Below are 24,852 nucleotides of genomic sequence, written 5' to 3'. Positions count from 1 at the left end.
TTAAATGCAATTTAATTGCTAGCTCATTTGGGTATACGCAAGTAATGAGTACATTAAGTTAAAACAAACGGAAAATCAAAATTATAGATTGAGTTCAGATTAAGACTGTAGCATCGATTTGTTTGATTGTTGTCAGTATGTGCTGGTGTTCACACTCAACGTTTATATTGATATGTGGCAGTAAATCTACTGCTTATGGTGTTTATGGTTCCATAAAAAATGTAAAGTAGAAACTGAAAATCCATACTTACATTTGATGCATACGAGGTTGCTATGTTATTAAATTGTAAATGATATTCTCACGTAAAACTCATAAAAGTTAAAGCTGGCCTCGAACCTCCAAAGTGAACTCGATTTGAATTACGACTTGAGATACGATCATTTTATTACAGACCTTTTTGTCTGCGAGCTATCCGGAGGGTTAAACAAACTTAAATAGGGTAGGTATTTATGACTCCATTGTTATGCTCGCGTTTTACTTGCTTTTAGAATATTTGAGTACAAAGGCTAAAAGGCTAAAAAGTTTTAATGAATTAATGTTGGAGGAGCTATTCCTAATATATCCAAAAAATAAGTTGAGTGCCTCTTTTTTCACTGTGAACCGTATTACTTAGCGTAAAAGGAATTAGTGATATTGTTTGAGTTCATGTTTACAAGGATGTCTACATATATATCCATTGACTTTTAAGATGAACTGATAAACTGAAATTGCTTATTTAGGTAGTCGACAGCGTGATGGTAGGTAGTTATTTACTCACAGCATAGCTAATTATGGGACAAATTAATTTTCAATAGATATTACAATTTACAATTTGTTAAGCAATGTAACCTATTAGATGAGTTAATTAAATCGTCATTTATGTAACTTTGGCATTAATGCCTACAGCTTGAGCAATATGCAAATATTTGATATTTGAATAATCTTCGATTGTGCCCGGCTTCGCTACTGAGATTCCATTATACAAGGTACAAATTTGAACAGATTTCTGTGGAACACAAACACCTTTCCAATTATGCCTAATTCAGTGAGGATAAAGGATTACCGACCGCGGCCGTTCGCCCTCTCACACGCCTACGCCCAGCCCGCAGACTGAGTATAACAGTAATTCCTACTTTAGACGCTTGTTTTCTGTATTACCTTTATTTTCTTTCAAAACATAAAGCGGCAAAGCTCTCACAGTTCAGGGAAGGGATTTACTAAGTAAACAGAGTGTACTGTTACAAGGCTTCGCAGATAAAAAAAACATTGCCTTTACAGACGTTTTAGTAACATAAAAATGTATAAGCACCTTCGTATATGCAGATTCGTTACATGGCTGGATGTGCAGGTACAAAGACAAAGATAGTCTTACCTTACCCACATACGAGTGTGAAATTCCTTTTGCAAGAGACAAACCGCAACCTCGCCCGGGCTGGCGTATTGTCGTGTCGCAGCATGTAGGTACAAAACCCTCTGCGAACAAATCAACCATTCTAGGACAATGGGTCTGGATCAATAGAATTTGCAAATTATTGCCGCTTCGCCTCTGTGCTTTATTTTACGACGTACTTTGGACTTGTGTCCGTGTAAACTTGTTTTATTCTCAGCGCTCTATCAAACATCGTTATTGTTACGAGATCGGAAGTTATGCGGGTGATCAATCATAAAGTTTGGCCTTGCATGCTTGTTAGCCTCACCTACCCTACATAAACACTATCGCCCGCCATTATGAATAAATATACAGCAATGTTTACTTTAACTAGTTGTTCATGCTCAGCTCAGTGCCCCATTTCTCCTTGATATTTGTAAGTAAGTTTTCCAGGTGCTGAATGGAATTAATTTTAGAAAGTAAAATTACTACCGAGTTCGTTTCTTATATGTACAGCGGATGCTAGATACAATACAATACAATACAAATCCTCTTTATTGCACCAACCTCAGAATAAAATGTACATAAACAACAAATTTGTAGGTACAGAATAGGTATCAACGCCAGATCTAGCAAAACGAACGTACCCAACTTTTATCAACTGCAAATATGAAACCGAAGAAAGTAATTTAATAAACCGTAAATTTAAAACTTTGATAGGCACCACGGCAACCCACCAATAATCTCACTGGGTGAAAATATGGACTTCATTTCCTTCCACGCTGAAATTGGAGTCATCATTCATTTGGTATTGCGGTTGCCGCTTAACAAGCAACTCTTCAATCTTCATGTCTGCATAATACTTGGCATCATTCCCGATCCCCCAACCTTCATAGACTTGGTATTGTGGCTCTCAGCCAGTAGTATTTGTGCATCGCAGATTACAAAATTACGGCCTTCGCTACTGCGGCGATTATTGATTTTATACCCACCCTTTTTACTATATCTAAGACGATATAGATACCTACGTCGATATGAAATGTGGGTTTATGATCTTCGCATTTGACTTACCGATATTATGCCTTGGGCATTAAGGCATTACTTGCTTGTACATATTTACTCACATGGATATTAAAATACTCGTAATATCTGACTCGCATTTGCGTTTTAATATTTTATTATAAATTAAATGCCTCGCATTCAACCAAAATGTATAAAAGGAAAAGGCCGTGTCGTACTTACCCGTCTCAGTAATACAAAAAATGTTTTTTGCTCTAATTCATTCATATGAAGCTTCAACCCTCTCAAAATCATTCACAGAAAAAATGTGAAAGAGAAATGCGGAGCCCTCGCTGCACGAATTATAATCAACCTTGGCCTATATTTCGTGTTCAGCGCCAGCTTTCTTTTAATTCTCCAATATTTATAAGGCACTTTGTGTAGTCGGCTTGTAAATTATATTCAAATAAACGAGGCCGACTCTACATAAATTCTGGTTTATCACCGAAGCCTTTTTCTCTTTGGGCAGCGAGTGTAACGCTCGTTATTTAAAACCGCCGATTCGAAATCGTTGCACTCTTGAAACGCTAACAATCTATACCGTGCGTGTGTTCATTATGTCGACGTATCGACTCGTGTCGTAGTTGTTGTTTTATGATGTGTATCCCGGCATATATTGGGGCTGAGAGCGGCTTGCGGAGCACGGCGCGGCGCGGCCCCGTGCGAGGAACCAAGCGAACAATGCGCGCTCTCGGCCGCACCACGTTATTTATTATGACATTTCAGCCTAACAAGACAATTTAGACCCTCACTTCTGTTTTTTTCCCCTTCTAATGATGCGTATTCAATACGTGTAGCGAAAAAAGCCTTTCATTTATTATTTTCATGACGCTTTTTTTCTCAACTTCTGATTGTTTCATTTTTCTTCCGTCGTGGCGTATTCCCGCGTGAAATTATGTTCTTTAGTATAAAGGTAGGGCTTTTTCTTTTTGTTCGTTGTTTATTTTTCATTTTCATAGATGACGAGAAAGTTTAAAGAGCGTTTGCTGTCGTAATAAAACATTAATCTTCATCGTTCTCTTAATTAGCCAGAAAATATATAAAATAGACATAGAAATGCGAGTGAAAAAGTAACATATTTTCATTAAGGTAGATTTAGGTAATTAGGGTTGTAGGGTGGAAAAGCCAGTCCAGCATTAGATACAAAAGGGTAATGAATTAAGATAAATGAATAAACTGTAACAGGGAAACTAATTAAGCGATTCTAACATCTACAGAAAACATTAAGATTTATTATAGAATATTAGGGTTATCTTTATTAGATTGGTGATTGATAATGATATGCGTTTTATTACTGTCAATTATTTTGTGTGCCTTAAAATAATATTATACATATAAAACAAATATAAGTGTTATCGACATTAATTTAATTACATGGAACCGCCCCGGTTCGTAATTGCAGAATTAATATATTAAATAATTGAGCTTGATATCTAGAGTGGCTGAAAATTTAAAAACAATATTTTTTCGTTTAAGTTCTCGGCATTCGTTCATCCTGCCCTGTTTTTCATTACAAACAAGTACTCATTCTTATCTAAATTAGAGGGATCACTAAATATACATATTCATTAGGTATATAACGGTTTTATGTAGGTACCTAGACAAATTTTGCTGGGTCTTGATATCGTCAGCGCAGCATATTAAACGACGAGAACGTTTTGTTAACATTTTTAATACCTGGAAACCGCCTCGCGCCTCCAGTAGGTATTTTAAGCATCGCGGCCACCTCTACTTCGACATATAAAGGCCGCGACCCTACCTCGGGTTATTTGCTTGCGCCAATGTTGACTTGCTGAGGCCAAAACTCATTGTGTTACTTGTCATAAAGCGTCCCTCTGCATAAAAGTTTCACCGCAAGCGGGTAATTTCCGACTATGATATTGAAAGCTTTGATAACGGGTGACCTATTTTGGCTAGAACATACATTGTCATGTACAAACGTTATTGTTTTGAGAGATTCTTGCAAGAAACAAAGTTAATACATTTTACAATAGGTTTTCTATTTCCAACTAGTTCTTATACTTAAGTAAATTTAATATCGAATGTAAGTTGAATGTAGTTTATTTATCTACAGTTCCATATTGTCAGGCAACTATTGAATATCTGTTTGTGTGCATAATGTTTTAACCGAACCCACAAAGTCCGTTTAAAAATAAGCATTGAGACTGTGAGTCATTTATAAACAGACATCCAATCAACAAAATGTTTTTATTTATGCGTAAGAACGTATAAAATTCTGATTATAATTATAATATTTGTATAAATAGGCAAGGAGTTGTACAGCCCCGACCCGGACGGGCACGGGGACGTGTCCGGCCCGCCCAAAGTCAGCTCTCGGACCAACTCCTTCGAGATCGAAAACCTGCTCAAGGTACAGTCCATAAAACAATAAATATAAGTTTGCCACCCTACTAACCTACCTCGTGTGACTTGATTCCCAATTCAATTACCTTTATCTCCCCGAGTATTTTCCCGTTTTATTACGCTACGGCACCTGCATGGTAATGTCCTAATGTCTCCCCCGGATATAATAATCGTCCGGAAAATGGAACGGGATACAATTTGGCCTACCCTGTTATATGCCTCAGCCGCACAGCACGTTTTATGGAACCAATCAACGCACGCAGTCACATTGTACGGTCGCGAGCTGAAGTCATTAGCATATAAATTTCATTGTTTTGTCTCATTTCGGCATCTGTCCGACCGTCGGCAAAAAAGCGACTATCGATCTATGATATTTACTTGCTCAAGAAGCGTAGTTTATTGATCGCTTAATTTACACTCTCAGCGATAACTGTTTCCTAAAAAAAAAACTCTATTGAGCAAAGAAAAAACTTGCTCATCGCTACTCGCTTCTTACTAATTACTTATTCGGTAGGAAAGCTACGAGAAAATTACGACTAAACATCTGTAATGTTATTCCTTTGTAATTCGTTATGCATTAGCTTTCGTATCAACATTGAAATTTCACCACCACTTCTCATCACTTTGGCCATAAAAGCATAATCATGCTCATGTTAAAAGACTTCACTTGCGAGCGTACCCGCATGAATGTCGCGCCGTCGCCGTCGGTGTCGTGTCGTGGAATGGTCTCGATCGCGAACAGTCACACAGTCATCTAACTCGGTGGGCATTAAATAGAAGTGTCCGCGTGGTCGTCAGAGCGCGGAGCAAGTGACGGGCTGGTGCCGGTCGCCTGCGGAGACGCGGCGCGGCAGCCCGACGGGCAGCGTGGCCAGCGCCGCCGCCGGGACGCCCTCACGACACCTCTCTGACGCTGACAAGCTGAGGAAAGTGCTGTCGGAACTCGTCGACACCGAACGCGCTTATGTCAAGGTAATGAACCATTACGTACTTGGACTATATAGAGAATAATTTTCATTTATTAGTTGTTTCCATAATTCGTTCAATAAACAGTATGTACCTAGTTAAAGGCTAAAATAAATAAATGACGAATATATAGAAGATGAATACAAAGACGCGCGGTGCACTTAAAACCCTTTAAGGGATCTGTTCCCGCTAACCTCTTACCTATTATGATAAATTAAGCTGTATTGTCCTGAATAACAGCTACAACTAAAAGTATACTTTTCTTTTTTTTTTAAATAATCAAAAATCGGAAGACGTGTTAATAATATATGTGTACAGTAAGTGCTTATATTTATAAGTTAGTTTCATTCGGTGAGGCTACAATTAATTATGAGTTAGTTTAGTTTGGTGAGTAGGTAAACAGATGTTGTTGTGAAATCCCATGTGAGAAATAAGTAGGTTACGAACTAGGGTAAAAACAAAGAGGACGCTTTAGAAAAACATCCTCTTGGGGCTTAACGAAGTTAGCATAATCATATTCATCATTATTTTGCATCTGAAGCACGGCTTTGTTTTAACAAGACTTAGACGACCGGTCTGGCCTAGTGGGTAGTGACCCTGCCTGTGAAGCCGCGGTCCTGCGTTCGAATCCCAGTAAGGGCATTTATTTGTGTGATGAGCACAGATATATGTTCCTGAGTCATGGTTGTTTTCTATGTATTTAAGTATTTGTATATTATATCTATCGTTGTCTGAGTACCCACAACACAAGCCTTCTTGAGCTTACCGTGGGGCTTAGTCAATTTATGTAAAAATGTCCATTAATGTTTATACATGAATATGATAACAATGACACATGAACAGTGATCGCAAACATGCAGCGAACAATGCTCTGCCGGATAGCTAGTTTAAATAAGGGGCACAGAGCATCCCACACAAAGGGTTTGATTGGCCGCCAGTTGTCTGAAAGAATAATTATGGATGTAAAGCCTTTGGAATCCCTCTTCGCTTGGAATAAAAAGATCGACGTTTTTTGCGATGTGAAAAATCCGATTTTGTGAGCGATTCCATTTTATTCACACTCGTAGTGGTTGTGCGCTGTAATTTGAGACTAGCCCTAGTAGCACGGTCGCATTTTTATCGTTTATCACCATGCCTGTCACGTTCTAACAAGTATGTAAGTGCGAAAGTGACGGGCATAGTGATAGTCGATAAAAATGGAACCGTGCTGAGGTCTACCGCGAACCACGTTCGACGTGTTGCCTCTCTGTCGCACTTGTAAATTCGTACGTAAGTGTGACAGGGAGGCAACACGTCGAACGTGGTTCGCGGTAGGCCCTCTGAGCCCGGAGTAGGTACATATTGGTTTTTGATGTTTATCGTCTATCATAGTCGTAGTTAATTAACTATGTTCAATAAAAACTAGTCATTTACTTAAACATATATTATATAGATATTTATCATCAATATTCTCTTTAATTCACCGCTTTGTAAACAACCCGTAGGTATCCATTGTCTGCGCCCCGACACGAAGATAATTTTAAACAAGAAACAGCACTATGAACGTGTTTATAAAGGCACCCCCGATCGGCAACTTTGCCCCATTTCCGCGTAATTCAGCGGGAATTTGTTAACTCGGCATACTTGTGCCACTTGTTATCTCAGCGCGGGCGCGGGCCGATGCAAGTAGGGTTGCCAGATGGTCGGGATTCGGCGGGATTCTACCGATTTTTAGCATGTGGACCCGATTCCCAACAAAGTGGAAATTGTCCCGAAAAACAGCTGCACGTTATAAAACAATAATTTCAAGTTCCGAACTGTCGTCGAGCGAGCGAGCGACCCGTGTCAGCCGCGTCAGCGTTATAAAAACGTCTATGGGCAGAGCAACTGACTTAGTGCCAATAATGTAAAATATCGTTGTTTTTAATGTAATTACTTTAATTTGAATGTTTTTTATTTTCCCGACTTAAGTCTCAAAATCCCGTTTTTTTTTAGTTTTTCCCGATAATAGCGCCTTTCGATCTGGCAACCCTAGATGCAAGCAATATCGCGCATTGGTATTCGCTGCGTTCCTTTAACTCGAACTCACAACTCTTATGAGTATGCATATTGCTTGCGACTAACGAGCCATCACATTACATACATACACACGTCACTATACAAATGAATTTAAAGCGTGACGAAATTGTATTTGCTGACATAAATATTCATTAAACCGAAAACTTTTAATGCGTTTACAAAATGTATTAAAACTTCGTAAAGCCGGTCGCACCTGCGCTTGATTTAACTACAAATCTTCTACTAAACCGTAGTCTGATCCCGTAAAATGAATTAATTAGGCACCCGATATTCAGTTAAACGACGGTTTATTTTAATAATCAACATATCATATTTCCAGAATCTAAACAACTTATTAGAGAATTACTTAGAGCCTCTGAAAAGGGAGACTTTTTTATCGAACGCCGAGATCAACGCGCTGTTCGGAAATATCCAGGAGATTGTTACGTTCCAACGGCAATTTCTGCAAAACTTAGAGGAAGCGCTTGAATCGGAGCCTAACTTCCATCACTTTGAATTTTCAAACCAATTTAAGGTAAGTGCTTCGCCCTGTTTATTACATACTCTCGATATAAACTAGCTAAACACGTGCAGGAACGATACTCAGAAATAACATGTTTCTTACAGAATATACTGTTCGCGGTGGGAAATGCCTTCCTCTACTACGTAAATCATTTTAAATTATATAGCTCGTTCTGCGCTAGTCACAGTAAAGCACAAAAAGTTTTACATCCAAGTAAGTTTCATCATGTTTTATAACTCTAATTCAGCGGTTCTCAATCTTTTTTTTTTGACGGAAGCCTTTTGGAAAGCGAAATACTTGATGGAACCCTACCCCTACCCTAAAACTTTTCGAGGCGACTAAAGTGTTCTAAATTCTTGCGGAACCCCTGCAGGGGTGTCGCGGAACCCTAGGGTTCCGCGGAACACACTTAGTGTATGGCTGCTCTAATTAATATTAACTTAGTAGTAGTTATATTAACTTCTATTAAATGTGATTTAAAGTTTAAATCATAACAGTTGATATTACTTATTAAATGAATTCCATTTTGCACAGATGAAGGCAATCAGGCATTGCAAGAATTCTTGGCTGCCAGAAATCCAAAACAACAACATTCGTCAACTTTGGAGTCGTACTTAATTAAACCAATTCAGCGGATACTTAAGTACCCATTACTGCTCCAGCAATTGAGAAATTTGACTGATGCAAATTCTGAAGAACATCTACATTTAGTAGGTAAGGGCGCAGCGAGTTCCCTTTGTATTTATATATTAAGGAAAACACGCTTGTTTACAAACTCATTTAAATATTTCAGAGGCGTTGAAAGGTATGGAGAAAGTTGCTGAACACATTAATGAGATGCAACGAATACATGAAGAATATGGTGCTATATTTGATCACTTGTTTAGACAACACCAAAAGTCTTGCAAGCAACCAATAGACCTAAGTCCTGGTACGTATTTTTGTATGAAAAATGTTATCCGTATACTAGTCAAGGCAAAAAAACTAATGTTTATTTTTTAATTTTCAGGTGATTTGTTATATTACGGGGGTGTAGAATGGTTAAATATTTCAGACTTTTTAGGTAAAATAAAGAAAGGATTGGAACTGCACGCTATGTGCTTTGTATTCAAATCAGCCGTTGTCTTCCTCTGTAAAGAAAGACTGAGACAAAAGAAAAAGTTAATGGTAAGCTTGAAGTTTGAAAAGAAATACTTGAAATAAAATTGCAGGGAAAAGTTCAGTATGATTACAATTTCTATTTCATTTCACAGGGAGTGTCTTCAAAGAATAATTCAAACGAGGTAGAAATAATTCGATACCAAGTGTTGATTCCCGTGACAGAGGTCCAGGTTCGGGCTTCATCTGCAAAGGATATGGACAGTCACTTCCTTTGGGAGCTCATCCATCTCCGCAGCCAGCTGCAGCGGCGCTCGGAGAAGGTCTACGTGCTGTCAAACAGGTAAGACAGACACGTCGGTGAATGCATACTTAATATTATATTACGGGGTGGGTGAGTCATGGGTATTTTCTATGTATCATCATCATCTTCCTCGCGTTGTCCCGGCATTTTGCCACGGCTCATGGGAGCCTGGGGTCCGCTTGGCAAATAATCCCAGTGATTGGCGTGGGCACCAGTTTTTACGAAAGCGACTGCCATCTGATCTTCTAACCCAGAGGGTAAACTAGGCCCGTATTGGGATTAGTCCGCTTTCCTCACGATGTTTTCCTTCACCGAAAAGCGACTGGTAAATATCAAATGATATTTCGTACATAAGTTCCGAAAAACTCATTGGTACGAGCCGGGGTTCGAACCCGCGACCTCCGGATTGCAAGTCGCACGCTCTTACCGCTAGGCCACCAGCGCTTCCGGTATTTTCTATGTATATAAGTATGAATTTATCTATATAAGTATGTATATCGTCGCCTAGTACACATAGTACAAGCTTTGCTTAGTTTGGGGCTAGGTTGATCTGTGTAAGATGTCCCCCAATATTTATTTATTATTATTTTATATAGCATTATATAGGTATTACTCATACAGACCCGTAACTTTGCGTGCGCACGCTCTTCTATTTTCAGACATATTTATTTTTGTATTGTTGAACATATTTAACAAAAAGAAGATACAACAGCGTCTTAATAAGTAATATACCTACGGCGGCGTTTTAGGTTTGTTTTAGTTTATTTATGTTATAATTTTCAGCTGCATGAGTGTGCGGTGACAATATCTCGCGCGAGAGAAACTGTCGCGGTGCACTCGTGATAAACCTACAGATGCTTATTAAACTTGAAAGAGAAAAGACCGCAATCGTTCCGAGCTTTTTAATTTCAAAACAAATGTTAGTTACAAACATACTTATGTCTAGTAACAAATAAAGCGAATGTTTATGTATTTCAAAATTATTATTACTATTTAATTTAATTTAAGATTACGCGAGTAGTTAATTTTGATAACACTGATAATTTATTAAACCTATCATGGCCGTATCAATAAGGTTTAAATGAAATTGTACCAATTTAATTAAAACCTGAAGTGTAGTGTAGGTACCCTAATCCATGCATCCTGTAATCCAACAATATATGTGGCTTGAAACTTGCGAAAACGTCGCTAATTTTTTATTTATTTGTATCCTACTTATAATTATAGTTACTTGTTATTGTAAGAAACTTTTAATTATAAAAAGTGTTAGGTTCCGAAAAGGCTAGTGAGAACAAACTTTATAATTAAATATCAGACAAAGACTAAGACTAAGGCTGATAAAAATGATAAAATTTTACACGCGTTACACACTTTTGCGTTATAACGCAGTTTTGGCTTAAGTACACGATGTAAAAAGTTGTCCAGAAACGTTTACAGTTACCATACTTTTATGTTATATTTATTTATAACTAAATTTATTGCTCTTAATATTAGATCTGAAAATCATACAGCATCTGTTGAAATTTGATAAGAATGATAATATAAATATGTTCTAAAAAACTTACTTCCATATGTTTCTGTACAGTACCGCAGATTTCCGCAACGCGTTCCTAAAGACGATTCGGCAGATCATTCGTGAGTCGGTGCGCAACATGGCGCTGCCTACGAACCGGCCAGCTCCCATGCCGCCACGAGCACCGCATACGCTCGAGCGAGACCGCCCTAGACACCAGGTAGCTAACTTTCAGCCTTATTCAAACTTTAAGATATGTCAAATACTAGATATTGAAACGATATGTCAATGTCAAACAAGTATTAATAGTGACGTTTCTTCAAACAAACACGTCACATTTGACACTTGTTTGACACTGACATATCTTGGTGATATCTAATAGATATCTAGTTCAAAATCGGAATCTGGCCCTTTCTTTCTCTTGAATTGGTACAGTCACCAAACTATTAGCTTAGCATCCATGCGTACAAATATGTATACAGGGGTGATAAGCCAATAGTTTTGCCGAGTGTACAATAATGTTACGCTGTCTTCAAAATAGCCGTGTCCATAAACCGCGGGCCCCTCATACGCTAGGGTTTGCACGACGGATCCGAAATGTATGGGAAGATCCGCGGATCCGGATCCAAATCCGGATAATTTCATACATTCCTGATCCGGATTTCAAACCCTATTGCGGCGGAAGCCCCAAGCACCAGAGGGTCTAGCCATGACGGCAATCTTTGATAGAAAACGCCAATTAAAACCTTACTGTACCTACCTGTATGACAATTATGTGACTTATTGTAGCAGCCGTCATCCCGATACATTTTTATTTTCTTTTGGCGTTTGCCTCTTTTTATCGCGAGTCTGTACACAACCTGACCCTGCCCTCAATTATCATACTTTTGTACCTACAATATATTTTGTTTATTATCTAGGTGCAAGTCATGCAAGGATCTCAAACACTCGGGAAAACGAAAAAACCTAAAACCTCGGGACAGCGGTTATCAGCCGGCAATATTGAGGTAAAATATTTGTCAAGTCTTCTAATAAATATTTTTATGAACCAATTTATCCGCTTTATACTCTAATATTTAAAACATTTATTTTTTGTACATAAAACATAATATAGTATTTTCGTATTTAAACTGCCTACTAACAATAAGCTAATTTTACGGTTTAACTCGCGTGTTTTTAGCCACTCCCGCGACAGGTTTTGGAGAGCCTAGGTCTCCTTCTTCAAGCACTATGTCGCGTGAATTACTAAAAACACGTTAATATACTATTGTTTACTGTCCATGGTAAAACTCGTGTCTTACTAGTAAATACATATTTAAACTTTACAACTCCTGATTACTACGTTGAATTAAAAATAAATCAAATCATTATTTTATTCATTTAATTTCCCTTTCCAAACAGCCTTCAACACTTTCACTTTCTAAAAAAGAAGTGTTTTTTTCAGCTGGGTGCGACTTCAAATAGATTAAATAATTATTAGGAAATGACCAAATATGGCTTTAATTTCAGGTCGGCGATCTTTCGCGCGAAAACTCCCAAGATGCCGATGAGCCACCTCAAGAGGTCGCAGACGAGCCTGCGTTCCGACACCGGAGCAAAACGCTCGGGGACGCCGCCGGTGAGTCCCGGAAATGTACGAAAACATATCCTTACTAAGCTTGCGATTGTGTGGTAGTGTTCGTGTCTCACTCCCTGAGTGTTGGACCAATCTCTGGATGTTTATAGCTGCGGGAAAACGCGTAGGATTTATAAAGCATGATTTGACGGGAAATTGATTGGATTTATCTTCTACTTTGCATTATGGAAAACCAAAGTGAAGATTAATCCTCCCGAAACTTTTTCAATAACATGAAAAAAATGTGTTAATGTTGTATTTGTGCGCCTTACTTGAAATACTAATATTTGTCAGTGCATGGGATCACTAACGGTACTAACATCGGCCCATTCCTTCTCCTTCCCCACTAGATACCCAAGCCAGTGTAAAGCGCGCGCCGCCGCCGCCGCCGCCCGACACCGACAAGTCCGACCCCGGCTCCAAGTCGGAGGGAGAGGACGAGCACCCGCAACCTCCTCCCAAGCGAGGGTTAGGCAGAACTCCCAACCATCTGACATTAAGGTACCAGCATATGTATGGGTTAACCACTTTCAACACATGTCATTACCTACACCGATTCGAATTGGCTACTCTTTACACTTTAATATTATTTTGATTTCTTCCACGCGCTCTAAATTTATGTAGGTTTGCTTGATTTTACTCATACATATGTCACTACTGACTGCTTTAAGTAAAACTCCTGATTAATGTACTCACGTCACATTGTATGCGCTTTCGCAGCACGACGTCGACGTTGAGTGCCGGCAGCACCGGCAGCCAGGCCAAGTTGATCCAGTCCTCGCACCAGCCTACGCAGTACCAGCCTACTATGGTCAAAGAACTGGGTAAGCAGGAATCACAGTCACTTAAATCCTCGCCAGAAAGAAAAAGCTCCACAACTTCTGAGAAAAAGATAAAAGTCATCCGGTCATGCAGCGGCAGTAGTATCAATAGGGATAAGTCGCCCAACAGATCCATGGATCCATCGCCAGATCGAGACCGTGTCACTAAAGTTATAGTCTGTAAATCTCCTAACAAATCGAGCTTGAAACACAGCAAAACTTTACATCGGTCACCTAGAGGTAGCATTGATCAGTCCAAGTCACCCCGTGGATCCATTGATAAGTCTCGCTCCCCGCAACAAAGTTTTGATGGATCTAGATCTCCACGCGGCAGCATTATGAAATCTCGAGAGAACAGCATGGACAGGTCTCGTTCCCCCAAACCGGCTCCTAAGAAGGGAATAATGAGAACCCCTCAGGCGAGTTTTGACAGATCACCCTGTAAATCACCTAATGTGAGCCGTCGGTCTTCGAAATCGAGCGGGGAAAAACTGGCTAGGCTTGGAACTAACTCGCTAGACAGAATGACACACTACTCCCAACTTGCTAAAGCAGAAGACAAGGCAATCAAGATGGGTATCGTAGTGTCAAAGTCGACGGAATCAATTACTAAAGCCATCGAACACCCAACCTGTGTGCAATGCTACCTTTCTGGGAAAAAGCAAAGCAAAACCTCCTAGCATAAGCCTAGGGGCAAGTCCCCTAAGTCAAGGCGAAAGACTTTGACTGCCCATCATTCGATTCTGACCTCTTCGGACAGAAGCAGCATCGAAACTCTCGAAGACGTGCCCGTTCGAGATATTTGCACCAACAACCGTCATTACGAGAGGAATGAATTCGATCAAATACACGTCTAAGCAGATGCGCAACCAAGTTTCCGAATGAGTTTTGGTTATTAATAATGATTACTAGTCGACTATATGTTTGAAATCTTGCTATTGGTCTAAGAAATGATAGGTACGAGCAACTAATAACTAGGAAAATTACGACTAGTGAGATTGGGTTTTCTGCCCTTCCAATCTCATTGATGTATTCATCTTCCTATTAAAGTGTCATTAAATAGAACTTGCTAACTATGTAAACAAAAGTTACTAGTAAATTGACATTCTGTGTCAATTTTAGTATGGCGGTTTGTTTACATAGTTAGCAAGTTCTATTCAATGACACTTTAAAAATTATTTAAAGATTATAAGATCCTCTTAGGCCGATAACGCAGTTTTAATTTAAAACACTGCCATACCAATCTGCAGTAAGTAGGTACTCTGTTTTTTTAAAGTACATAGTATCCGAGCTCTATCCGAAACCTACTTAGATCCTTACTTTGTACCTGGTCGTATACGTAAGCAGTCAACGGTGTGTAGGTACCTGCAGTCCTATCATAATAAATGGAATTGAGTAGTGAAGGATAAAAGGTCAATTTACCTTTTTAATATATTTTTTATACCTATAATTCACACCACTAGCTTACATTAATTTAGATATTTATTATAATTTAGTTTTTGGAATTAACACCAAAAAAAGTCAAAAACAGTAAGACTAGCTCAAAGTTCTAGAATGATACTTAAATAAATACTTAGTGTATTATCGACATAGCATAGAGAATCATGAATGAATGAAGATCTTATATAACTTGAGTAAGTAATTACACTACCTACCTCCACCAATGGAGCTTAAGCGGAAGTACGCATTGTACGCCAGTTCCTGTTGTTGAACTCTCTGTTGCGAGCTGCGCCGAACACCCCCCTCGCCTCGTCGACTGAGTGTGACTGAATTACATAATTATATAGTCTTGGGCAACAAGGGCAATTCGCGTGCAACGCGCGATACCACAAAGTCAAGTGGCTTCATATTTTATGTGAATGTAGTAGTTTTAAAGAGTAGTTAGACAAGGTAATTTACACCCAATATTAAGCGTAATATTCAATTATAAACTTAATTCTAGATAATCCAAGTGCTAAGTGTTACATAATAATGGCTGTGGAATCGTACTGATGTTACCCTTAGTCACTGTCGTCTTAGTGTCTCTTTCTCTCTCTCTCCTCGATTTAATTTGAATGTTACACTCACATGAAGGGTACACGGAAAGATCATGTCTAGTCACTCTGACAACATTTTGAGTTATCGCGGTTTGAAAGGAACGATGTACATAATTAACCATATTAATTTCGTGTGTGGGTGTTCTAAAGTGAGAAAAAAGGAGTTATATTTATAATTACAGAGGTAACAGAACCTGTAACTGATAGTTAATTGAGAGCTCTACATTTTGAGATAAAAATCTCATTTTTGAAAAAAATTGGTTAGACATTCTCTTTCCGTGTACCCTTCACATTCTTATAGGTTATCTTATCAAATTATTATTATGTAAAGGGCCTAAGTATAGTTTAAACCATTATGTCTTCCATTTCGAAGTACCTATATTTAATGAGACTTAATTTATTTCTGAGATTTCCTTCTGCGCCAGCTCAATTTCCTAATAAAGTTTAAGACATTATCGGTTTTATAGCTTTACCAGTTATACACGTGTATATGTATGTGAGTAATCGTGCCCTCGATAAAATATATGTAAACGGGGGTTAGTACTGCTTTGTGTGCTTATAGATTCTAATTATTACTCACTATTATATTATTCAATTTATGCCCTAAGGCAAAATTTACCTTTTACATTTTTTGTGCCTAATATTTGCAATCGATTGCACTCATTTCTTTGCAACGGGCTTTTATATATGACAGAATAATTTATTGTGTCTTTTTTCGTGAGTTACAGTAACATTTTTTATTATATTATTGATCTCATTCTGGGATTTAACTAAGTAATTTTCTTATGAACTAGAAAAAAACATCCTTAAAGTTTAATTCAGATGAAAATATTCGCTGCAACTTTCTAATATTATTATGCAAAGCGAACTCACTGCAGTACTGACACCTTCTAGTGAATATAACTTAACTTCCTTTAAGGAGGATAATATGTCCACCTATAATAAAATACTAAACGCATATTGCATATTATAATTAACAAATTAATATATAGTTAATAAAATTGTAGCCTGGATATTGATAAAATTAATCGCAATTATCGTAAAAATAATAAATGGCGTCACCATAGACATATACGTAAATAGATAGGCAAACCCACCGTCGTTTATCACCTAGCGCTTCACATAGCTCACCAACACTTCAATCGATACGTATCGCTCTCACCTAAATATGCTCAGTAAGAGTCTTGACGTGGATATCTGGTGTTAGATCACAATTAGGCAACGCCTCTTCATTAGCTGCACTCTAGAAATTAGTGGATATATAGGTATTAGTCTACTGTGCGAACAAGTAGCCGTACTATAATTGTATTGTGTAGATGTGATATTATTTGAATGTTCGATGATAATGTTGACCGGCGTAGAACGCGTCGGCCACAAGTGAGCACGCTCACTCTCCGAACTTTTTTTTCCATTCGACCCAACGGAGTCGGCCGTCCGTGTAGCTCGATGTTCGTACGCTTTCTAACAGGGCGTGGCACCTACAACATTCATCAAACATTCAACTCTTTTGCCGCCGCGATGTCCTGGTGATCGGAGCAAAATTGTCATTCTAAATTTAAAATTCGTCAATTGAAACGAGGAAGTGAAACTTAAAGAGTTTGGTGTTTGGTTGTTGTAGGATCGCCCGTGTGGAAACCGCGCGACATGATGAGCGAGGCGAGCGCGGGGGCCGGCGGGGCGGGGGCGGCGGGCGGCGCGCCCTCCGCGCCCACCACGCTGCCCCGCTCGCAGCGCCCCGCGCCGCGCGCGCACCACCTCTCCGCGAGCCGCAAGTCGCTCGCGCCGGACCACCGACACTAGACTCCCGCGACCACGACGTTCTGTCCCTCTCCCCTATATATGACCTCCGACCGAGGAAGCTTCGATCGGCTCGAAGTTCCTTCAGGTCAGTCGCTCGTAGATATCCAACTTGCGTCACCCCACTGGTCCCGTTAGTGGGTTGAAATGTGTGAATAATTCTCACCGCCTACAGTGGGGCTGATGTTAGCTAATGATGAAGTTAAATCCGTTTTATACTGTTAAAATTACATACAACAGCAAAGATTCTGTTTATCATTACAATCCCAATGCGATGTATTTTGTTTCGCGAGTTTCTTGTGATAAATATCTAAACCTAATTCGGCACAACCTATATTTTCTCCCCTCTTTGTCTAAGTCTCGCCGTACTATATTTTTTATTGTACTGACTCGTGATATATCAATCACGTTGTTAATTTATGGAGCCTGTAAGGATTTAAAAGAAAATATTAATTAATTAGCCATTCGCACTTTTCTGTTCACCTATGAACTTTTACATGGTTTACACACGATGTAATTGATCAAGTTATTGTTTACTTCGTTACAATATTATTTATTATATTTAAGGTTAGTTGAAATTGAATTTATATTTAAAAACTCAGTCGCGTTACCTAATGAATGCAGATTTCTCTTGAAAATAAAGCTCGAACCATGTTGTGTTTCTACACTTATTCCAGCAATAGACTGGAAACTGCGAGTACGCACGTATTGAATATTATTTGTCGATGAATACCTAATTATGTAAGTTACTTTTGTACTTTATAATAAATAAATTCATCTGTGCCACAATACAAAATCGTACCTTAATATTTCCTAGTAAATGCACTTCCTATTGTACTTAGAACTTACCTACAACTGTCACATCTAAATAAAAATACGTAGGTGCCATTAAACTGATAGAATCTAAGTTTCATTTCGACCTAACATAGCTATATGCTATTTAAATCGCGCTGCTGTTATGCTTTCTGGCTGGGATGGTAAACCCTTTGTTACCTACATAATGTTACTACTGGTCATCTCATACGATTTCAAAGTCATCTGGCAAACAGTAGTGCTTTTTTAGGTCTTGTATAAAATAAATGACAATATCAATAGAATTTCAGGCAAAAACTGAAGTCACATTCCAGTTTTTGTTTCACTGATAGTATAAAATAAATCTTGTATTATATTTTAAACCATTAAACTGAAGAGATATCCAATAAAGACTCTAGCGACATTATATTTACCTAGTATTTTAAAAGTGACTCATTTTGTTACTTTATTGTGTATATTAGGAGTTAAAGAGGTGCATCTTCCTAAACGGACTTCTGTGCCAAATTAGGTACTCACTCTACCTATGCTTTATAATACTCACAGACAAGATAACATAAATAAATACTTGTATCGTAAGAGTAGTTAGCTGTAATGTACTTGCGTTTCATTTGGTCGCATTTGCAATGCAAAACTCACTACCCTATAGTTCAAAATGCACACACCCTAATGGAAAAGTACACTAGGTAGTTTTGATAATAATTTCTCTTCGTGATCAAATTCGAAAGTTCTATCATAGGCTAGGCGAATGTAACATCTTTCCTATACACAGTTGTGCTGTTTTGTTTAGCAATAAAACAAAATTTTACCACAAGTTTCTATAGTATGCTTATTGTATATGTTGACATCACGGATTGGTTGAACTGAACAGGTAGACGTTTGCTCCGTTTCGTCAGCTGCTGACGTACCTTGTAAACTACTTGCAGCGGCATTCAAATTTTACAAATTGATCTCAATTGATTTCGTATTGATATCACTCTCGGGTAGAGCGAGCGAGATGCTCTACACGTGATATGGAAAAGAAATAAAATTTTGAAGTTTGAATGCCGCTCGTGAGTTGCGCGAGTCGCATGGGCGCCGAGTTTTGATACTCTGTTAGTGGCTAGCAGCTAAGATAACCTAAAACTTTCTTAGCCTAACAAGGATGATTAAGTATTTCTATATAGCTATGCCGTGATACATTCCAATGAACATCGATCGTAAATATTTATAAAATGATATTTGCTTGTAGTAGGTACAATAATATAACCTATATACTAACATTAATTAAATGCGAGGTCGGAAGAACACAAAATAGCTTGAGCTATGCCACAGAATAAATAATAGTACTAAGTACAGAAGACTCACTCTCTAACAAAACGCGTCTGTTACGATCAGCACAGATATGGCCGCTAGGTGGCGACAGCGCCACACGCGGCTTATGGCTTTCCCCAAAATTGGGGCCGAATGGATGTATTTTTAGCTACCTGTAGCAAAGCAACGAAATCGCGGAGTGAGACACGCCTGGCTATGCCACTAACAGAGGGGACATCATCGTCACTTAGGAGTTAGGACATATCACCAGCGGAGTGATCGTCTGGCATATACTTTTGTAGTTTTTCTTGCTCTCGTTCACGACACCTATGTTGAACATATTTTACAGTTACCTCACACTAAATAATATTGTATATTTATTAATAATTACTATGTAGATTGTGCAATTATTTATGAATTATGACCACAAAACATAATGAGTATATATTTTGACTTTACGTGCCGTTTAAATGATTGTTTTGTGATTTATTAAAATAAAACCTGTTTATTAATATACATATGTTAAAATATTCGAATTTAATAATTACGAACTTATACAATCAATTTATAGATATTATTATACTAAGAAAATATAATTAATAAAATGAATAAACAAATATGAGTGAATATGAAGAAAGCTCATTAATTGCGAATGTATTTCATACTTCAATGACATTTGAAAGTAACGTAGGGAAAATGAGTGAATATTTAGAAAGACTTATTGAAGTAAATACGAAGGTAAATACCCTAATGTTATAATAAGTATTGAACTTTTATAAGTTTGCGTTGTATAGTTTATGACATAGTTTCATTTGTGCATCGTGTATAGTGGATCTTTTACTCGCATGTGTATTTGTATTTGAAGCAGAATAATTTTCTACCCGTTTATAATAATTCTGTGAATTGACAAACTACTCCACTGATAGTGCACATTAGCTATCTGAAACTAAACTTAACTGAGACATGGATATAATAACCAATAATCTCGTTTGTTTTGAGTTACGATCATTTTAGTTGCTCGATTCTGATTTTGACCTCTTTTAGACGCCGACAGCGTTTGGTGTATATTGATACTCTGCTCAATAATGTTCATTTCACTTGAAAGCCTAAAATTAAAAGTGCCTTCACATATTTTGGGAAAGCAAAGTGCACGCACCCTTCCTGAAATGTGAACACTGCACTAGTGGCAGCAGTTTGTCAACGCCCGCCTCCCGTCTTTCTTTATATTTATAATTGATGTATGTATTTGACTCGTTTCAATGTTCGTTTTGTTAAATTTTGTGACGAATATGGAAATTACTTTTTATTGCTTATGAATAAATATGAAATACAATTTTAGAGTATTTTTCTTAGCCTGTCACGGTCCCTAAAATAACTGCTAACCGTTCGTTTCAAGTTGGCTCGCATAGTACAGTGACGTCATTATGTAACAACCAACTCTAAGTGAACGGGTATTACTGTAACATAATCTTTCAGAATATATTTTATTTTTCCAATGTGGGTTTTTGACTATCGGTAACATGAACACTAATTACAATCTTTATCTGTCTTAATCCAGCTATCTCTAAAATCCGAATATTCTGGCTCAACGCTCTTATTTGTAGTGTAGTATAACAACGAGGTTTACCACTTTGGATTTGTTTCAGTAAGTACTTCCTTTTGGTAAAAGATGACAAAATTAGTTACTATCAAAATTAATGACTAGGAACTATTTTCCTCATCTTTTACCAGTAGCGGCAAGAAGTTAGTGGTCACAGCTGAAAATAACCCGTAAGTTCTTGGAATGCCACGGGTTTTCAGCGGTAAAAGTTACTTTGGTCACTTGCTAAAAATGAGTCTAACTTAATACTAGATGGGCCTAGCCAATATGACAGTCGTACATCGACAAACGCCAAACGAAAAGAAAAAACGATTTTCACCTTACCTAAGCCCCTGGTCTACTAAGTCAAGTCATACTAGGTAGTCATATAGGTATACTATAATAAAATATATATATATATATATATATAATATATATATATATATATATATCGGCGACGGATGGTCCCGATGGCGGTGGGCGCGTGGGGGTAGTACCTAGATGATGAAAAGAACTAATTGCTATTAGAATGTTGACTGGTTAAATTAAAAATAAAAACATCACATGAAATCGTTCAAATCTTTATTTCAGTCAAACTAAACCGGTTCCAACCCTACACCTCTGACCCGAGAAGATTTAACCCGGCAACAAACTCGGCGGGACACATCTTTTCAAAACAACACATAGTTTCTTTATTTTACAAAAGTAAGCTTATAATGGCACATAAGAAATCAAAATAACACTTGGAATAAAACACTTAGCTAAACGGTTAAAGAACGTGAGAATCTATAAGCTTTCAAAATAATCCTTCAGGTGTAAGCCTTCAGGAACGTAGCGAATTAGGCACGAGCTTGGCTAACGTCCGATCTCTAGCGCGGTCCGATCAAGAAGAAGGAAGCCAGTTCCAGCGGCGGAGCCAACCGCTCCCGCCTCCAATTCAAGTTGGTAAACCTGCCTGACCAGTCTACCAACATAACGACAAAAATGCCTGCTCGTGCCTACGTTCACTCAAGATACCCCTCTTGACGTTCCAAAGCCTTCTACCTGTCATCTTAGTTCATCAATACGCCAATAGATGGTGGCGTTACTCTCTACGCAACTTTAGGATTCCGTTACAAGCAAATAATATGTAGCCAAACATTGCTAATCGATTTTATACAGGCGTTTAAAGCTATGAACTGTAACACTGCAATACGTCCTTCTGGTGTCTCGCTCCGACATATATATATATATATATTAAAATGGTAATAGTAAAATTTATGTATTTAGTTCATTGACCACATAAACTGTGTTGACTTCAAACTACGGTTTTCGACGGCGCGTTGAACAGTCAAAGGATTCAAAATAACACAAACTATGTTAAATCAAGATCCAGAACAATATGGTTTACAGAAATAAAAAAGCAATGTATCATGTAGGTACAATATGTTTATTAAATAGTAAATCCACTTTCATAAATCAAACATATCAGTGTCATGAATTTAAAACCTTACAATTCTCTAATAAATCTGTTTCTCTAGAATGATATGAGTGAAACATTTAAAATATAATAAGTATTTACAAGGTACGTGATAATTATAACTAGCTTACAAAAACCTTTTTTCAGTACTTCACTGTGATAACAATTTTAGATTTTTGTTGGCGAAATATTTAAATAATAATGAAAAATATAGTAAAGAGCAGTTTTTACTTCGCCCTAATACATAGCATGACATTTAAATATGATATTTTATAAATCATGCCATGTAGTAATAAATAGGCTATCCTAAAATACCTAAATAAAAAAAAATTATACACGTGTTTCAGAGAATTTCGAGATCTTTTCTTTTTGTGTTATCTTTACATATTTTGTCTGAATTCAGCGTTATATTTGAAGAAGGCTCCAAGTTCAAAGCACTACATTTAGAATTACGTAATTTTTTTTGTAATGCGTGCTCAATTTCCGAGCATAGGCATTGATATTTTCAGAAACTTACGATCAATAAGACCAATCTGAATCTTAACCTGATGGTCTACGATTAAACGACAAAATTGCGTTGACCAATCATGGACTCAATGCAAACAAATAATTGTGACGTTATCTATGAAAAGGAACCTTATTGTCGATGGCGCTTACGCCATTATTAACGATACTCCGATGTAAATACAATGCCGCGCGACACTGTGCGGCGTAAGCGCTATCGACAATAAGGTCCCTTTTCATAGATAATGCCCCAATTATTTAGTTAAAGTTGGCAAATCAAAACCATAAAAAAGACTCCTGTCTCAACCTTACTTTAGACAAGTGATAAGGAGGCTTATTCTGATCTTAATAAACAGAAATGTCACTTTTGACACCGACAGATCATACCCCTAAGAAATCCATACCAAATTCATCACCTGTTTTTACTATCAGAATAAGCCTTAAGACTATATTTTTAAATATTTATGTAGTTCCAAGTTTGAGCAAAATTGATCTATCATCATAATATTGTTTACATCTGAGTTCAGGTCATAGTAGAAGATTTAATATAGTAAGAATTTATTTAATAAATTAATTTAGAAACAAAAAGTACCCTCAAACTTAATATTTTCCGATAAAAACCCTTTTATCAATGATATGACCCCATTAGAGCATATCTAAAGTACGTTTGCACAAAATAATTTTCTCAAAACTTTCAATAATTTTCTTTTTGTTGCCAATTTTTACAATTAAATTATCTTGAGTTTCTTTGCAATAACGAAAATATAAGATAATCCGTCGGAACCCATAAAATAGTGATAAAGATATTATTGATACATATTTTTTAGATATGCTCTTTTATCAGCTTCGGCAAACATGGTATTTTTACAGTAAAGATACATTTTATTACAATACTATTTGGGAACAACACATAACTAACTCTGATGGTAGACAAGTCATGGAGTAATCAATGGGGAAGCTCTATTGTGGAACGCCTAACTTCAATAAGTTCTTTACATTCGCTATAGTAAAAATGACCTTCCTAATATAATCATATAACAATAGGACTATCTAGGGAAATGTATATTGTATATACACATCATGTGGCACAGGCTACATTTAGATTTAATAAACTTTATTAATAAAGAGTTCAAAGTAAAAGGCATTTTTCTACTAGACTTGCATCAATATTTTATCAAGCAGTCACTAAAAGACTTGGGTGTAAAAGTATTAAGGCTTAAATAAATCGAAGGTAAAAAACATACGCAGCTGAACGCTTAAAGGAAAATTTTCCCTGGTCATAAGTATTTGTTTACTGGACACATACTATCTAGCGCCAAACTGCTTTTTGGTTCACGCAAAGAAAGTATTTCATCTTGTTATTTGTTCTATTGTGTTTTATGAAAATTTATAAAAGACAGGCCTTGTAGATTTCCTAAAGTGCATTAATGAAGGTTCTTACAGATTTTCTGACATGCAATTTAGTTAGACATACATACAATCAATGCTTATATTTAATTAGACGGTTCTTAAGAAAGTGGAAATAAATAGAAGCTAAAGGCTAATAGAATTAAAGACGCAACCAAAAATTAGTAGAGACCTACTTACGTTTCTACAAAATAACAAATTGATTTCGTAAATATAATTTCTTTCAAATAATAGTGCACACCATAATTATTTTAATACATATTTATATTATTAATTATATGTATAATTATTAAATAACTTTTATTAAATTCATTACAA

The 24,852-nt window shown here is 37.3% G+C and overlaps 1 protein-coding gene across 27 annotated transcripts in view; it reads left to right on the top strand.

The window, feature by feature from the left end:
- Positions 1 to 17,981, top strand: part of LOC134650171 (protein still life, isoform SIF type 1) — a 167,711-nt gene extending 149,730 nt beyond the window's left edge. For 9 of the 27 annotated variants that reach the window (XM_063505027.1, XM_063505035.1, XM_063505033.1 and 6 more), the window contains 13 exons: positions 4,676 to 4,779; positions 5,550 to 5,744; positions 8,116 to 8,310; positions 8,403 to 8,511; positions 8,833 to 9,012; positions 9,092 to 9,229; positions 9,308 to 9,465; positions 9,552 to 9,739; positions 11,286 to 11,433; positions 12,134 to 12,220; positions 12,723 to 12,846; positions 13,179 to 13,329; positions 13,549 to 14,565. In XM_063505027.1, the coding sequence (XP_063361097.1) occupies positions 4,676 to 4,779; positions 5,550 to 5,744; positions 8,116 to 8,310; positions 8,403 to 8,511; positions 8,833 to 9,012; positions 9,092 to 9,229; positions 9,308 to 9,465; positions 9,552 to 9,739; positions 11,286 to 11,433; positions 12,134 to 12,220; positions 12,723 to 12,846; positions 13,179 to 13,329; positions 13,549 to 14,329 (2,558 nt within the window). In that variant the 3' untranslated portion in view covers positions 14,330 to 14,565. Of the gene's footprint in view, positions 1 to 4,675; positions 4,780 to 5,549; positions 5,745 to 8,115; positions 8,311 to 8,402; positions 8,512 to 8,832; positions 9,013 to 9,091; positions 9,230 to 9,307; positions 9,466 to 9,551; positions 9,740 to 11,285; positions 11,434 to 12,133; positions 12,221 to 12,722; positions 12,847 to 13,178; positions 13,330 to 13,548; positions 14,571 to 17,303 lie in introns of those variants that run through there. The other 18 variants (XM_063505037.1, XM_063505051.1, XM_063505052.1 and 15 more) reach the window with 11 other exon arrangements.
- The last annotated feature ends 6,871 nt before the right edge of the window (positions 17,982 to 24,852 follow it).

The sequence above is a fragment of the Cydia amplana genome, chromosome 8 (genome assembly GCF_948474715.1).
Source record: "Cydia amplana chromosome 8, ilCydAmpl1.1, whole genome shotgun sequence".
NCBI lineage: Eukaryota > Metazoa > Arthropoda > Insecta > Lepidoptera > Tortricidae > Cydia > Cydia amplana.
This window is presented reverse-complemented; position numbering and strand designations above follow the sequence as displayed.